The sequence below is a fragment of the Capricornis sumatraensis genome, chromosome 17, assembly GCF_032405125.1.
Source record: "Capricornis sumatraensis isolate serow.1 chromosome 17, serow.2, whole genome shotgun sequence".
Taxonomy (NCBI): domain Eukaryota; kingdom Metazoa; phylum Chordata; class Mammalia; order Artiodactyla; family Bovidae; genus Capricornis; species Capricornis sumatraensis.
In genome coordinates, this window is record NC_091085.1 from 18,746,040 (window position 1) to 18,762,658 (window position 16,619).

At 37.6% G+C, this 16,619-nt stretch overlaps 1 protein-coding gene across 1 annotated transcript in view; it reads left to right on the forward strand.

The window, feature by feature from the left end:
• TTC29 (tetratricopeptide repeat domain 29) overlaps positions 1 to 16,619 on the forward strand; it is a 248,518-nt gene that overhangs the window by 136,104 nt on the left and 95,795 nt on the right. Inside the window, exon 9 of the mRNA XM_068990160.1 lies at positions 6,401 to 6,629. Within this exon, the coding sequence (XP_068846261.1) occupies positions 6,401 to 6,629 (229 nt within the window). The remainder of the gene's footprint in view (positions 1 to 6,400; positions 6,630 to 16,619) is intronic.

The following is a 16,619-nucleotide window of genomic DNA, read 5'->3' on the forward strand; positions in this document are numbered from 1 at the left end:
CCTTCTCCCTGTCCTCTCATTCAGTAATAATGTTTTGTGCCCTTTTGTCTTGGCTGTCACCCTTTCTCCTCTCCTCCTCCTTCACCCACCTTGCTTGCCTCTCGCCGGCCCCATCTTTCTGGAACCACTCTGGCCCCTGTGGCTGTCCTCTCCCTCTCCCCACTTTGTTGCCCCTCTTTGTGCTCCCGCCCATGTGTCACCCCCAGGGTTCTCTCTCTGATGGATGCCTGCCCGGCCAGTCTCTGTGTTCTGCTCTCTGCCTCTGGTGACCCTGTATCACTGATTTTGTATTTCCTTTTATGTACTTTTTCAGGATATAGTGATGAAAACAAGAGTCAACGCTTATGCCTTTGTGCAGCTCACCATCTAATGGGCAAGCTTATCCTAGGGTGGCAGAATTGACATTCCTAATAAATATATGTAGTCTTTTGGGGGGGATGGAGAAGAGTGTGGACAGTTTTCTTGAAAGTCTTTATTGAATTTGTTATAATAATGCTTTGTTTTAGGTTTTAAGACCGAGAGGCATGTGGGATCTTAGTTCCCTGACCAGGGATCAAACCCACACCCCCTGCATTGGAAGGCAAAGTCTTAACCACTGGACCCCCAGAGAAGTCCCAAAATATGTGTAGTCTTACCTTTTTAAAAGGATCGTCCTTCAAAAGAGAGGTGCAAAAAGCACAAATCGTTTCACCCTCCTACCAAACAATACCCAGAATACAGTTGTGTGTTTTTTTAACTATAACGTGGACATAGAATATCAGCCTGTATTTTCCCAATCACAGAAAGCATAAGGAAGGTAAAAGGCATAAACATATCTGAGGGGTAATATTTTTGTAAGGGCTTCCCAGGTGGCACTAGTGGTAAAGAACCCGCCTGCCAATGCAGGAGACGTAAGAGATGCGGGTTCAGTCCCTGGGTCAGGAAGATCCCTTGGAGGAGGGCATAGCAACCCACTCCACTACTGTTGCCTGGAAAATCCCATGGACAGAGGAGCCTGGCAGGCTACAGTCCATAGGGCTGCACAGAGTTGGACACAACTGAAGCAACTTAGCATGCATGCCATATTTTTATACTCACATTTTCTTAATTTTTTACCAAGAGTATCTTATCCACATGTACTTTATTCTCTGATTAGTAATTTTTGAAGAAGAATTTAATATCTAAAGCTAGCTGTGTCAAGTACAAAAGTTGATATTTTTTACCAGTGTATCCTTATTCTGTTATAAAATTTGGAGGATTATAGGTATCATGCTCTCTTCAAATATGCATACCTTCAATGATACAAGTACATTCATATGCCTTTGTGATTGCTTTTATCTTAATGTAGTAAATAGTCACAGTGTAATATTGAGAACGTAATACTGTAATGTTTTTATGACATCACAGACTTCAAGACAAAGCTTTGAAACTAAAATTATTAATGTTATGCTCTGTTTTTGTGCAGTTTTGTGATTCTCTGCTGGTATTTTCTCAAGTCAGAAAATCTACTGATGACTTCTCAGGCTGAGTCTGAGATGTTAAATCATTACTCTAAATTATTACTCTAAAAGTATGATTTGAAAATGTATAGCTAAGTGGATTAGAACTAAGTGATAGTTATTTTTTCTTCTCCTTGTCTTTTTGCAGCATCCTAAATTTCCTCCTACTCCTAAAAAGCCATTTCCTAGAAAAAGCTTCAATCATTATTAGCATTATTTCATTAAAAACATTATTTCATATATCTGCTACTCAGTTGCTTAGAAATGTTTCCTAATTGTATTAAATGCCTTTGTTCCAGTTATCCTACCCAAACAATTTCACAAGCTATTTGGAACACACACTATCTATTAATGTTAAGCTTTTTCTTGAATAAAACTATAGCAGGACAGAGGAACTATACCAACTTTTGCCCACCTGACTTTGAATCTGCCCTTAGATGTTTCTTAACTGTGACCTTGGGCAAGTTAATTCTTTCATCCTCTGTTTCCTCCTCTTTCATATATCAGTAACAAGACACCTTGAAGACTGGTTATCTGAGGATGAGAAATTTAAAAATATGTACATGGTTCCTGGCATATATTGGATACACAGTAGCATTTAACTTAGTTTCTCAAACTCAGGTCTCCCTCCTTCATGTAGGCTCATTCTCACTGCCTATTTGACATCTTCACTTAGATCTCTTCAAATATAACCTATTAAAAACTGAACTCAACTCATCCATCTTTCTCCCGAAATTCTGTTTCTCTCCCTACTTAGTGTTTAAGCAGGATGGAATACTATTCAGGCATTCTGTAGGCAAACTTCTCTTCTCAATCAGTGAGCTCTTCTTTTCTGACCTCAGATAGGCCCACGGCTTTAAATACCATCCAAATGTATATCTCCAACTCTGATCTCGCCTTGGGACTCAGGATGTGTGAAGCCAGCTGTCCCCCTAGCATCTCTCCCTGGATGTCTCCTAATAGACATCTCAGATTTGTATGTTTCCTCCCTCCCTTGACCTTACCTCTCCCAAGGCTCCCACATTTTGATAAATGACAACCATTATACATCAGCTCCACTGCTCCAGCCATTCATTTGGATAGTCTTGATTCTTCTTTCCCTTCCTGCTTTGTATCCAATCCAGAAGCAAACCCTGACCTTCCTGCCACCAAAACACACCTCAAATCCACCCTCCTCTCTCCAGGTGACCCACATCTGGTTCGGACACTATGTTTTCTCATGTGTACTGTTGAAGTAAGCTCTGAACCTCTTTCGCCATTTCTCCTCCATCTAATCCAGTCTGCACACAGAAGCCCAAGTAATTGTTTCAAAATGTGAATAAAATTGCTTCCCAGGTGCACTAGGGCTAAAGAACCTGCCTGCCAATGCAGGAGATGTAAAAGATGTGTGTTCAATACTTGGATCAGGAAGTTCCCCTGGCGAAGGACATGGCAACCCACTCCATATTCTTTCCTGGAGAATCCCATGGACAGAGGAGCCTGGGGGGCTACAGTCCATGGGGTCACAAAAGGTCGGACACTACTGAAGTGACTTAGCACGCACTCACATAAATAAAATCATGTTATTTCTTGTATTAAAATATTTCCATTGCTTCTCAGGCTTCTGGGACCATAAATATAAATCCTCACCCTGACTGGAAAGTCTGTATGAGATGCATTATCTCCCCCACCCCCAGTCTCTGATTTCATTGCCTTCCTCTTTCCTTATCCTCTCCACCACAGGCAAAGGGACTTTCAAGGAGTTCTTCAAATATGCTGAGCTGATTTCTACCTGAGGACATTTGCCTTAGCCAGGATGCTTTGTGTGGACAGCTCCCCAAGCAGAACTTCACATGGCTGGCTTCTTGTCACTCAGAACTCAGCTAAATGCCACATCTTCAGAGAGGTCTTCCCTGGGGCAGCCTAATAAAAGTAGCCACCAGCTCACCGTTTCGTGTGACTAGAGTTTGCCATGCAGCACTTATCATCATTTTCTTGTTTATGATGTTTTTCTTCTCCTTGTTGAATGTGTCTAGAATGGGAGCTTAATGAAAACAGAGAACAGGCCTGCCCTTTTTAAATTTCTTTCCAATTTCTAGAAGAGAACCTGGCACAGAGTTCAAAATATTTTTGTGAACAAAAATACGTGAGTTCATTGAATTGATCCATAAATTTGTAACCAATTTTATACTAGTTGAGAGTAAGTAGTCCCTTTTAAAATTCCAAGCTTCTGCTTCATTTTTGTCCAGTATTTTGACATTTTGAAAAATCGCACTGAATCTTTAAAAGCAACTCTAACAGTGCTGATCCTTGTCAGTCTACCTTTTAAGGACCTCTATAAACAGCCCTCGTCATACCTTTTCTGGCTCTATATTATTCATGAAATATATTCTAATTGTATTTTTTTTCAATATTTATTTAATTTATTTGGCTGCACCGGGTCTTAGTTTGCAACATGCGGGATCTTTAGCTATGGCATCTGAACTCTTGGTTGCGGCATGTGGAATCGAGTTCCCAGCCAGGGATCGAATCCAGGCCCTCTGCCCTGGGAACACAAAGCGTTATCTATTGGATGACGAGGGAAGTCCCTCTGATTGTATTCTTAACAGTAATTTCCAAGAAATAATATTATTTATAAGACCACAATTATAATATTAAACTCTATTTGGAAATATACAGTTTTCTCTAATTATTATAGTGCTATTATAATTAAAGTTAACACATCTTAAAAACATCCTAATTAATTTACCTTTTGCTATATAATGATAGAAGATGGACCACCCATCCCACCCTCCTGATGTGACTGGTTTTTAATTCAAAATATACCATCAATGTAAAGGAGTCAGATGAGAATATTTTAGGGAAAATAAATAGATATGGACCCTTTATGAGATCTTTTATCCTCTAATGAGGTCGGAGCATAATCACATAATTAAAACAATGGTAGTTCCAACAGTAACATGGTAAGGAAAATATGTAAGAAATGATTCCTCCTTTGTGCTAAGAAAATGCCCATTCACTTTGAGCTTGCTCATTGGACAGAGTGATGACAATTTAGACACTAAGAAGGATCACAATAATGCATGAAAATTCTCTTATACTGTAATAATGCAAGTTTTGTTTCAAGGTCTATGATGTCATCAAGATCCTGTCCTGAAATTGTCCACTAAATGCTTGTTACTGATACTTATAACATTAAATGAAGTTGTTTCTTCCAATAAAATGCACTTATGAGATGCATAAATTCATTTCTATAGATCACTTATGTATCCTCAAACTCATATTTGAGATTACCAGGATTAATTACTGGAATCTCCTGAATTTTATAATAGAATAGGAGGATTCACTGATAACAGAAACTGTGGAGGGTTGGACAGAACCTTTGGAGAGGGGATTAAAAGAGTAAAAATCTGGAATTACAAAGCACGGTAATGAAACCTTGCTCTAAAAAGGTATGTGTAAAAATTCTTGCATCAGAGAAGAATTGATATTGTATTACTTAAGAGAGCTTTAAACTAGAGAAATCTAGGTTGATAGCAGTTTTATGACAGGTATGTGTGTCTCAAGATTGAACTCTAGGCACAATTTGATGGAAGAATGATTACCTAATATAGAAGTATTTAGGGGAGAAAGCATTTGTTTAAAAAAAAAAGTCTAATAAAAGTTAGAATACTAATAAATGAATACTTCCACTAGCAGTAGAGCTTCCCTTGTGGCTCATCTGGTAAAGAATCTGCCCGCAATGCAGGAGACCTAGGTTCAATCCCTGGGTTGGGAAAAATCCCCTGGAGAAGGGAAAGGCTACCTACTTCAGTATTCCAGGCTGGGGAATTCCGTGGAGAAGTCCATGGGGGTCACAAAGAGTGGAACACGACTGAACGACTTTCACTTTCACTTTTTCACTAGCAGTAAGCTTGCCTGCTTGTATAAACTTTATTCATTGCTGAATCTCTACTGCCTGGCATGGGCCTGGCAAATAATAGCTGTTCATTGGATGAATGAGCTTGTTTCAACATAATAATATATCAAAATAATTCTAGAAATTCAAATATATGTTTATTTATTTATGAATAATTCTTCGAAATTGATATTACCACCTGAAACAGTCCAGTGGTTAAGACTTGCACTTCTAGTACACTTCTGGTACAGGAGTTACACATTTGATCCCTGGTGGGGGAGATAAGATCCCACATGTGTCTCAACCAAAAAACCAAAAACAAACAACAGACATAGTATTGTAACAAACTCAATAAAGACTTTAAGAAAAAATGAACAGCCTAAAGCTCAGGATGATAGCTAGAACAATAATTAGATAGTTATACTTCTCTGGTTTTAAAAATAGAAACATTTGGTCTAGTCATGTATTTTCATCTATTTTGTCCCATCTCTTTGATATCTAACAGAACGATTTATAATTTTAAGTAGTTTTATTTTCATAGTCAATATTGATATTATTTTCCAATCATATAATTTATTTAATTGGCATACAAATGTATTTGATACAATTTTATATTTTCTTAATTACAAAATCTAATTCTCATATAAATCCTGTTTTAGAGGACTTCTTCTGCAGTCCAGTGGTTAAGACTCTGCATTTCCACTGCCTAGGGTGTGAGTTTGATCCCTGGTTGGGAAGCTGAGATCTCACGTGCCTCAGAATGTGGTCAAAAAAAGGATCCAAAAAAACCCTGTGTTATATTTTGAAATAGCATTCCACCTGGTTGATATTCCTTGCTTGGTGAATTAATTTTAAGATATTGCATGGTTAGTAATCACAACTTTTAAAAGAAAACTTACTCTAAGAGAGATCCTGCTTGTCATCTTTCTTCTTGAAGATAAACTGCTAAAACTGTTGAAACATTAGTGTGGCGCATGCCACGGTGGGCAGATATGTGGAAGAGTAAAATAAAAATTAAGGAAAAATATTTCTCTTACATCTTTAGGGCCACTATAGCAAAGCTTCTGAATACTTTCAGCAAGCTTTCTACACAACAGCAGACATAATGAACATATCTCTGATGGATGAAACTAAAGTTCATTATGGAATCGCAAAAGCTCATCAAATGATGCTGACGGTTAACAGTTGTATAGAATCTGCAGACCTCACCAGCCTTGACTACCTGCTGTCATGGAAGGAGCGTAGAAGCGACATGGTACCTGATCCAACTTCTGGTAAGGCATTGCTTTTTGTTTGTTTGTTTGTTTGTTTCAATTGGAGGATAATTGCTTTAGAACGTTGTGTTAGTTTCTGCTGTGCAACAACATGAAACAGCTGAAAGTATATATATATATATATATATGTATGCCGTCCCTCTTGGGCCTCCCTCCCTTCCCCCTCACCCATGTCATCGCAGAGCACCGAGCTGAGCCCCCTGTGCTGTCCAGCAGCTCCCCACCAGCTCTGTTTCACACATGGTGGTGTATGTACGTCAGTGCTGCTCTCTGTCTGTCCCAACTGTGTCTCCTTCCCCCACTGTGTTCAGCTCAGTTCTCTACATCTGCATCTCTATTCCTGCCCTGCAAATTTAGTTTCATTCATACCTGTTTTGTCGATTCTGTATATGTGTGTTAATATACAATATTTGTTTTTCTCTTTCTGACGTGCTTCACTCTGTACAACAACTCTATATTCATCCGCATCACTACAAATGACCCAGTTTTGTTCCTTTTATGGCTGAGTAATATTCCATTGTATATATGTATCACAACTTCTTCTCTGCTTTTTGAGAACACTGTAGATTTTTGTATCATTCTTAATGGCCAAGTCATTTTCATTATAAAAGTTTATTCAACCGTTGGCGATTTTAATTTTAGTGGTGATTCTGTTTTGGTTTATTCATCACTATGTGAATGTTGAATGCATTTTCATGCTATATTGTAACTTCAGTGTTTAAGGAAAGCATACAATAGTGATAATGACTTATTCAACTTGACAAATCACCATTTTTTCAGTTATCTTACTCAACAGTATGTACTGATCAGTTGTAAGGAATATGAAATAGGTTTATGTTTTAAAAAATGTTCAGTGTTGTACCTTACTGACAAGAGCAAGTGTATGTAGATGCTAATTAGTATTATACTCTCACTTTTCTTATGATAGTCAGTTTTCCTATCTTTCTCTAATTCAGTTGTGACTATTAATTGACAAAACATTTGATAATAATTTCTCTTAATCCTACTTTTTCCTACATAATCACAAGAATGTGATAATTAGAATAATCTATTAAAAACAAATAAGTGGATGTAAGGGTCGATTTTATATATCAACTCAACTGAGTTTTAGTCCCCATTTAAGAACTTTAGGATTTTTAAACAATTTTTTAAAATGCTGCCTATGAAAGACCTTTGGATTACATAACTATTTGCTTGTAAATCACATTTTTAAAGCAAAATATTTTAAATGTTTGGGAACTCAAATCAAATTGTAAGTCAAAATTTCATAATGTAAAGGGGCATCTCCTGTCTGTATTTTAACTTTTTACACAATTTTTAGAGGTTACTTGCCATTTACAGTTACAAAGCATTTATAAAATATTGGCTATGTTCCTCTTGTTGTGCCATATATTCCTGAGTCTCTCTTACACCCAATAGGTTGTACCTTTCACTCGTCTACCCCTTGTGGCCCCTTCCCCACACTGGTCATCAGTAGTTTGTTTTCTGTATTTGTGAGTCAGCCTCTTTTTGGTACTATTCACTAGTTTCTTGTTGTGTTTTTTAGATTCCACATGTAAGTGATATTATATGGTATTTGTCTTTCTCTATATGACTTTACTTAGAATGCCCTCCAAGTCCACCCATGATGCTGCAGAAGGCAAATTTTCATGCTTTTTTATGACTGAGTATTGTTCCTGTGTGTGTGGTGTGTGTGTCCAAGGGGGTACTTGTTCTCCTTCCCATTCATCTGTTGATGGACACCTAGGTGGCTTCCATATCTTGGCAGTTGCAAATAATGCCAATATGAACATTGGGCTGTTTTTTTTGAATGAGTGCTTTTTTTGGCTATATTTTCAGGAGTGGAATTGCTCAGTATCTCCTATTTAGTACTCTTTTTTTTCCCCTTAGGTTATTTACATGAAACAATCATTTGTTTGGCTGTTTCTTTCCTCCATAGGATAAGTAATAAATAGTAGTAAACTTGGCACAAAGAAATTTTATTGACTCTTTTACATCAATAGAATACTGCTTTGTGACTATCTGTCCTCTAGGTAGAAAATAAGGAAAGGTCTCATTTAATGGAAGCACAGTAAGAGGAAGCAAGATGAAACCTTCAGAAGTGGATGGCTTGCTGAATTTCAATGTGCAATTTCAAGTGCTCAAAAAATATTTATAGTCAACAGTCAACTTTCACATAATACTTTGCTTATTCAGGATGTTGTCTTGTCATATATTTGGGTATCTGTTCTGTAGTTTTGAATTATCTTCCCTTTAGGCTCTCACCTTTTCTGCCCAGGAGCTACAACAGTGAAATTATGATCCGTTTATTAGATTACTTGTTTTGACGAATGGTTTGGTGCAAAATAAGTTGAGTTACTCACATTTTCAGATTTAGTTGGGATAAACTATAACCAACACAATGATAATCATGAAAAAATATATACTCCTCAAAACTAGCTTCAGATCAGAGTCTTGTGTTCATTCATTGCAGTCTTATTTTTGGCTTTTTAAAAATCTCTTTTGCTTTGCTTTAGTCTATAAAGCTATTTGTGTTTCTATTCTTTTTACATTTTACCTCCCCATTTTTTATAAGGGCATGTTGTGTTCTAAAGAGCTTAAGAGCAAACAAAAATGCACTTCAAAATATTGTTTTGACATATAAAATACAAACAAAAAGCAAAATGAATGAATAAAAACAAACACATAGATACAGGAACAGAGTAGTGGTTGTTGTTGGTGGTGGTGGTGGTTTAGTCACTCAGTCGTGCCCAACTCTTGTGACCCCATGGAGTGCAGCCCACCAGGCTCCTCTGTCCATGGGATTTCCCGGGCAAGAACACTGGAGTGGGGTGCCACTTCCTTCTCCAGGAGCTCTTCCGGGATCAAGGACCCATCCTGGATCTCCTGCATTGGCAGGTAGACTCTTTACTGACTGAGCCATCAGGGAAGTCCTAGAATAGCGGTTACCGCAGGGGAGGTGGGGAAGCAAAATGGGTGAAGGGGATCAACCATATGGTGATGGACAAAAACTAGAGTTTTGGTGGTAAGCATGCTGCAAAGTATACAGAAGTAAAAACAGAGTGTTCTACACATGCAACTTATGTTATAAAACAGTGTTACCATAATAAAAAAATAAAAAGTATTATTCAGACAGTAAAAATTCAGCTATTCATGCGGTGGAGAAGATTAAATTCCCCATAACTCTATAAAATTATACCCCCTTATTGATTCATTTGACCAAAACTAGAAATTTATGCCTGAATGAGCTATATCATTATAAAAGTGAAAAATAATAATCTTTCAGATTCATGGCAAATGAGAATTCACATACTACTGGTATAGTCAACATTTTTAGTGGTAGCTATTTTGTTTGTACATTAAACCTGTAGGACATTATCAAACACCTTGTTTGTTTTACACAAAAATTTTGTTGTTTTTAGTCACTAAGTCATGTCCAACTCTTCTGCGACCCCATGGCCAAAGCCCGCCAGGCTTCTCTGTCTATGGGATTTCCCGGGCAAGAATACTGGAGTGGGTTGCCATTTCTTTCTCCAGGGGATCTTCCTGACCCAGGGATTGAACCTATGTCTCCTGCCTTGGCAGGCAGATTCTTTACCATTCAGCCACCAGGGAAGCTCCACTAAAATTTAAAAATGCTTCAAAATTATTTCTTAAAGCATAACTCTTTATTATTCTGTCTTTGCTCTGTTTAAAAATTTTCATGGAGTCATTCCTGTTCACAAGTTAAATACAAGCTTCTCAACCTTTTTGACCACCTACCCCCCCCACCCCCCCGTCTACATATACACCGTAACCCTATTATTGCCTTACTTTCAGGTAAGGCCAGCCCTCTCCAGGGAAATCTCACCCACCTTGAAAGGTCCTTCTCAAATACTGAGATCTTCCCTCATTCTCTTCTCACTTAATATTGTTTCTCCTCTCTCTTCTCATATTAAATATCATCCATTTCTCTCCAGGTATTTTTCATTTGTCATATTCTGCATCTTGTCATGGCTGTTGCTATATTTGCCTTGTCTGCCTGATCAGAGTAAGAGTCTCTTGAAATCAGATTCAGATTCTTGATATTCCCTACAAAAGAAGGCATGTTTGACACCTACTAGGTACCAAGTAAATATTTGTCAAATTAAGTGGAATTCAAAGTGTATATGTATGCCCTCGGTATGAGCTAGTTTGTATTAACTACTGTTGAAAACAAGATTTGTAGTTCCGTGCCTCCTTGGAAAATATGGGGGAAAAAACTATAATGATCCAATACTGCATTTTTGATTTACCATCCAATTATGACATGAATGGAGGATAACACCAATATGATATTGACAAAATTAAGGAATGCAGAAATATTATTTGGAAATCTGAGGAACTTTTAGTTTTTCAAATTTTGCCTTTCTTCTCTGAAGAGGCGTCTTTAATCTTACTATTGAGGGGTCCCAGGTATTCAGTAAAAAGCAGATCAAAGATTTGAAAGATACATTATAAAAGCCGTGAGGTTATCTTCACCTCTGAGACTTACATCCTCCAAACAAATCATTAGCTCACAGAGCAGGCAATATTCTTTTAAGCAAAGGAACATGACCTCCTAAGGGAATAGAGCCGTGAGAGCACTCAGGTCTCTAGATAAAATAGAACAGTGATTCACCAGAATCACCTCTCATCTCTGTGTCTTTCAGAGGGAAAATAGCAAATATAGACACCTCTATACTCTTCTAATACATTTAGATTATGGTGGGAATGATTTCGCATTCCTCCTTCCCCTACCAATAGTAAAGTAAGAAGAGATTCTCCTCCCAAATTTGAGAATTTAGAAGGAATTCAAATTTTATTACAGTTCAATAGAATTATTCAAATCTGAAGCAACAGAAATCGTTTGACTCTGGAAAGCTTAATCTAGGAATTTCTGCTGATTTCTCCACAATACAGTTTATTTTCCTCACCAGAACTAGTATCTGTACCATCATGAAATTTTTTTTTAATGAAAAGCTAATTCATCTTGCCTTTTGGAGATCACAGACCCCAATGAGGAGCAGTGACACAGAAGCCCAAGCTTTCTTTATCCAACTTAATACAACTGTTAACCTCGAAATGTGATTGTGCATGCTGTCACCTTAGTCGTATCTGACTGTGTGTGACCCAGTGGACTGTAGCCCACCAGGCTCCTCTGTCCATGGGATTCTCTAGGCAAGAACACTGGAGTGGATTGCCATGCCCTCCTCTAGGGGGTCTAACCGACCCAGAGATCAAACCTGAGTCTCTTGTGTTTACTGCATTGGCAGGCAGGTTCTTTACCACTAGTGCCACCTGGAAAGCAAACATGGTTGGGCACTTCACTGATGATATCAGTAGCGTGGTCTTCATGCACATTCTTATTGTAACCAAGTGTAGATTATGTCAGGTAAATAGGATACAAATCCTCAGCATAGAAATAGATGAACACACTGGCTAGTCAGTAAAGATACTGTTTTCTACAAAAAGGCATGTGAAGGTTTCCTTGAGTTGCCAGAACTATCATCCTAGTTTTATAAATCATTTAATATTATTAAAGGAAAACAATAAAAAAAGCTTGAAATTGTCTCCCAGCCTTGGTTTGTGTTGGCTTGATGTGTGGTTCTTGGTTTAATGTCAAGCCACATTTTCTCACCCTATCCTTTTTTTTATTTTGCACTGATGACTTCATCCATTATAAAGAATGTGAAAAAGCCACATTCACATGTGTGTCTCATGTTCTCTTATACTTTGATTGCTACTTCTGGAGGGAGATGTTATGAAATTAGCCAAAAAGTCAGCAAGCAGGTTTTATATCATCCTGTGGTCACCCAGGATGACCTGTTGCAACCTCCCTCCAATCATGTGTTCAAAAACATGACGCATAAAAAGATTCTAGTGAAAACCATGGCTGAATCAATGCTCAGCCTACTGGCAGCTTAGTATCGTTGAGAGAGACTGTTACTCAAGAATCTGATGACCTGGGTCCTAATACCACATTGAGCATTAATCTGCTTTGTGACTTTTGCCAAAAGATTCAAATCTCTTTAGCCTGTTATCTGGAACCGACCACAGTTCTGTCATAAGAGCATCTTCTAAATAAGTAAGGTATTTTCTAGTCCTTAAAAAATATAATCTAAGTCTTCATGAGCATTTTATCTGTTGTTTTTCCCCCATAAACCCTGGTTTCTGAGAGTTTCCACAAGAGGTAATTTTATTATTATTATATCAAGTAGCTGTCTAAATGCTAGGTGTATTATTTGACCCTTCTGATAAAATTTATAATAAAGGAGTTTCTAGATATCAGATATCACATGCAATCTAACTTCTCCCTGGTTGGCACTGCTGAGGTTGCTAAACCTAGTTAACCATTTTATCTACGGCCTTTCAATTCATCTACCATCATCAACCTTATGTCATACTTCCCGTCAGTATTTCCTCAGCCCCAACATTTTCCCCACTGTTTGTGAAGCTTCCAGGTCCTATACACACCTGCCTCTCAGCTCATCATTATCCCCTCTTCATGCACTTTAGTCTGTGGCTATCTGTGAGCCCCTAAATTTGATATCACCCCTACAGTCTCACTTAGTCATGTCCAACTCTTTGTGACCCCATGGACTATACAGTCTGTGGAATTCTCCAGGCCAGAATACTGGAGTGGGTTTGAATGCTGAGTTTTAAGCCAGCTTTTTCACTCTCTTCTTTCACCTTCATCAACAGGATCTTTAGTTCCTTTTCGCTTTCTGCCATTAGGGTGATATCATCTGCATATCATGGTCGATATTTCTCCTGGCAATGGTATACTCTGCATATAAGTTAAATAAGCAGGGTAACAATATACAGCCTTGACATACTCCTTTCCCAATTTGGAACCAGTCCGTTGTTCCATGTCCAGTTCTAACTGTTGCTTCTGACCTGCATACAGGTTTCTCAGGAGGCAGGTAAAGTGGTCTGGTATTCCCATCTCGAAGAATTTTCCACAGTTTGTTGTGATCCACACAGTCAAAGGCTTTAGCATAATCAATGAAGCAGAAGTAGATATTCTTCTGGAATTCTCTTGCTTTTTCTATGATCCAGTGGATGTTTTCAGTTTAATCTCTGGTTCTTCTGCCTTTTCTAAATCCAGCTTGAACATCTGGAAGTTCTCTGTTCAAGTACTGTTGAAGCCTAACTTGGAGAATTTTGAGGATTACTTTGCTAGCATGTGAATGAGTGTAATTGTGCGGTAGTTTGAACATTCTATGGCATTGCCCTTCCTTGAGATTGGAATGAAAACTGACCTTTTCCAGTCTTGTGGCCACTGCTGAATTTAAAAACAAGTGTCAAATGGATCAAACTGTTTCTAAGTAACTTAACTGAATTCTAGAATAAAGGTCAAGAATATTTCTAAGAATAAGAAATATTTAGCACGCAAGTAAAATGCAGGGCTTCCTTGGTGGTTCAGTGGTAAAGTATCTGCCTACAATGCAGGAGAGGGAAGTTTGGTCCTGAGTTGGAAATATCCCCTGGAGAAGAAAATGGTAACCCACTCCAGTATTCTTCCCTGGGAAATCCTATGGACAGAGGAGCCTGGGGAGTTACAAGTCCATGGGGTCACAAGAGTTGGACATGACTTAGCAACCAAACAAGAAACAAAACAAATGGTAGAATACACAGTATCTGGCATCCAATCAAAATTATGTAGACAAGCCAAGGAGCAGGTATAACTCAAAGAGGAGAAAATATATAAATAGAAACTAACCCAGAAATGCAACAGATAATAGAATTAGTAGACCAGGACAGAAACAGGATATTAAAGCTATATTCCATATATTCAAGGATATAATAGAAAGTTAGACATATAGAGTCTGGAAAGATTTTAAAAAGCCAAACTGAATTTCTAGAAGTAAGAAAATGCCCAAGATGAATTATAAAACAAAACAAACTTCAGTGGCTTAGCAGCAGATTTATATAATGCAAAGGGAAAGATCAGCTTTGGAGACATAGCAGTAGAAACTATCCAAAATGAAATACAGAGAAAACATACTGAAAGGATATGAATAGAGCATGTTAGAGAACCCTGGGTCACTTTAAGAAGCCTAATGTGTGAGTAATTTGGAGACCTCCAAAGAAGAGGAAAAGAAGAGGGACTTGAAACATATTTTAAAAAATAATGAAAGGCTGATTTTTTTTCTGAATTTGATGAAAGCTTTAAACCCACAGATGTAAGAAGCTCAATTAACCCTAAGCAGAAAAACATGAAAATTAAACCAAGGAGCATCATAATCACAGTGTTTAAAATGAGTGATAAAGAGAAAAGTCTTAAAAGTTCCTTTGTAAAGGGTGAGGTGGAACAAACATAATAGGACCTGAAATCTCCTTGGAACCATGTAAATCAAAAGAGAATAAATAAAGTAACTTAGTTAAAGTACTAAAAGAAAAAAGGACCATCAAAATTGAAATTCCATACCCAATGAAAATATCTTTCAAAAGCATAGGTAAAATATTTTTCCAACCACACAAAAGCTAAGAAAATTCATCTCTAACACACCACTATGTGAATTCCATGCTTAGTCACTCAGTCATGTCCGACTGTTTACAACCCTTTGGACTGTAGCCCACTAAGCTCCTCTCTCCTTAGGATTTTTTTCAGGCAAGAATAGTGGAGCAGGTTGCCATTCCTTCTCCAGGAAATCTTTCCGACCCAGGGATCAAACCCTTGTCTCCTCTGTCTCCTGCACTGCAGGTGGATTCTTTACCTGCTGAGCAATGAGGGAAGCACAACAAATGTTTCACTCCAGGCAGAATAAACAGGAAATCTAGTTAGATACCTGGATGTACATAAAGCATGAATAAGAAAATGAGAAATATTTTAGTAAAAATAAAATCTTCTTTTTAAAATTCCTTTAAAAAAATAATGGTTGAAAACAAAAGTAATAAGAAAGTATTGAAGAATTTAAAACAAATATGGAATTCAATTCAACTCAATAGAGATATCTTGTTTTATAAAAACTACTTTCAGTTTCAACCAGGCAGATAACTGTCAACTTAGGGGCCACAATAGCTCCATATTTCAACTGAATTTCTTATTGCTCACCCCGTCAGTCTTGTTGTGAGGAAGCCCCTGTTTTAGAAGCATATTCTCATTGCCTAGTGGTCAACTCTCTTTAAAGGGAATTTATTTTGATTTCCATCTTGTTTTTTCTTGGATTGAAAAAAACAATCTGGCTTAGGATAAGTGATCCATTTTTATCTAAGTATCTTTTGGCCCAAAATCATTCCAGCCTCCCACAAAAAGCCTTCAGTGTAGGCATTGTGGATTTCAATGGCTGCCTTGTTATCTGGTGTGATAACTGTTTCAGGCTCCATGTACGCATCTGTGACTTCAGAACTGCCATCAAATATTTCTCCAAGGAGCCCTAACAAAAGTAAACTTTGAAAAAACAGTCACTAAAAATCAAAAATAAATTAAAATTAATAACCCTAAATATGTATCCAGTTGCTGATATAGTTGCAGAAAAAGAAAATATTTTAAGTGGCTTTAATTATTTTTTTCATTTTTTACATATTTCACCACATTTTTTAAAATATAAATTTATTTATTTTAATTGGAGGCTAATTACTTTACAATATTGTATTGGTTTTGCCATACATTGACATGATTCTTCCACGGGTGTACATGTGTTCCCCATCCTGAACTCCCCTCCCACCTCCCTCCACATACCATCCCTCTGGGTCATCCCAATGCACCAGCCCTGAGCATCCTGTATCATGCATCGAACCTGGACTGGCAATTCATTTCACATATGATAATATACATGTTTCAATGCCATTCTCCCAAATTATCCTACCCTTGCCCTCTCCCACAGAGTCCAGAAGACTGTTCTATACATCTGTGTCTCTTTTGCTGTATCACATACAGGGTTATTGTTACCATCTTTCTAAATTCCATATATATGCATTAGTATACTGTATTGGTGTTTTTCTTTCAGGCTTGCTTCACTCTGTATAATAGGCTCCAGTTTCATC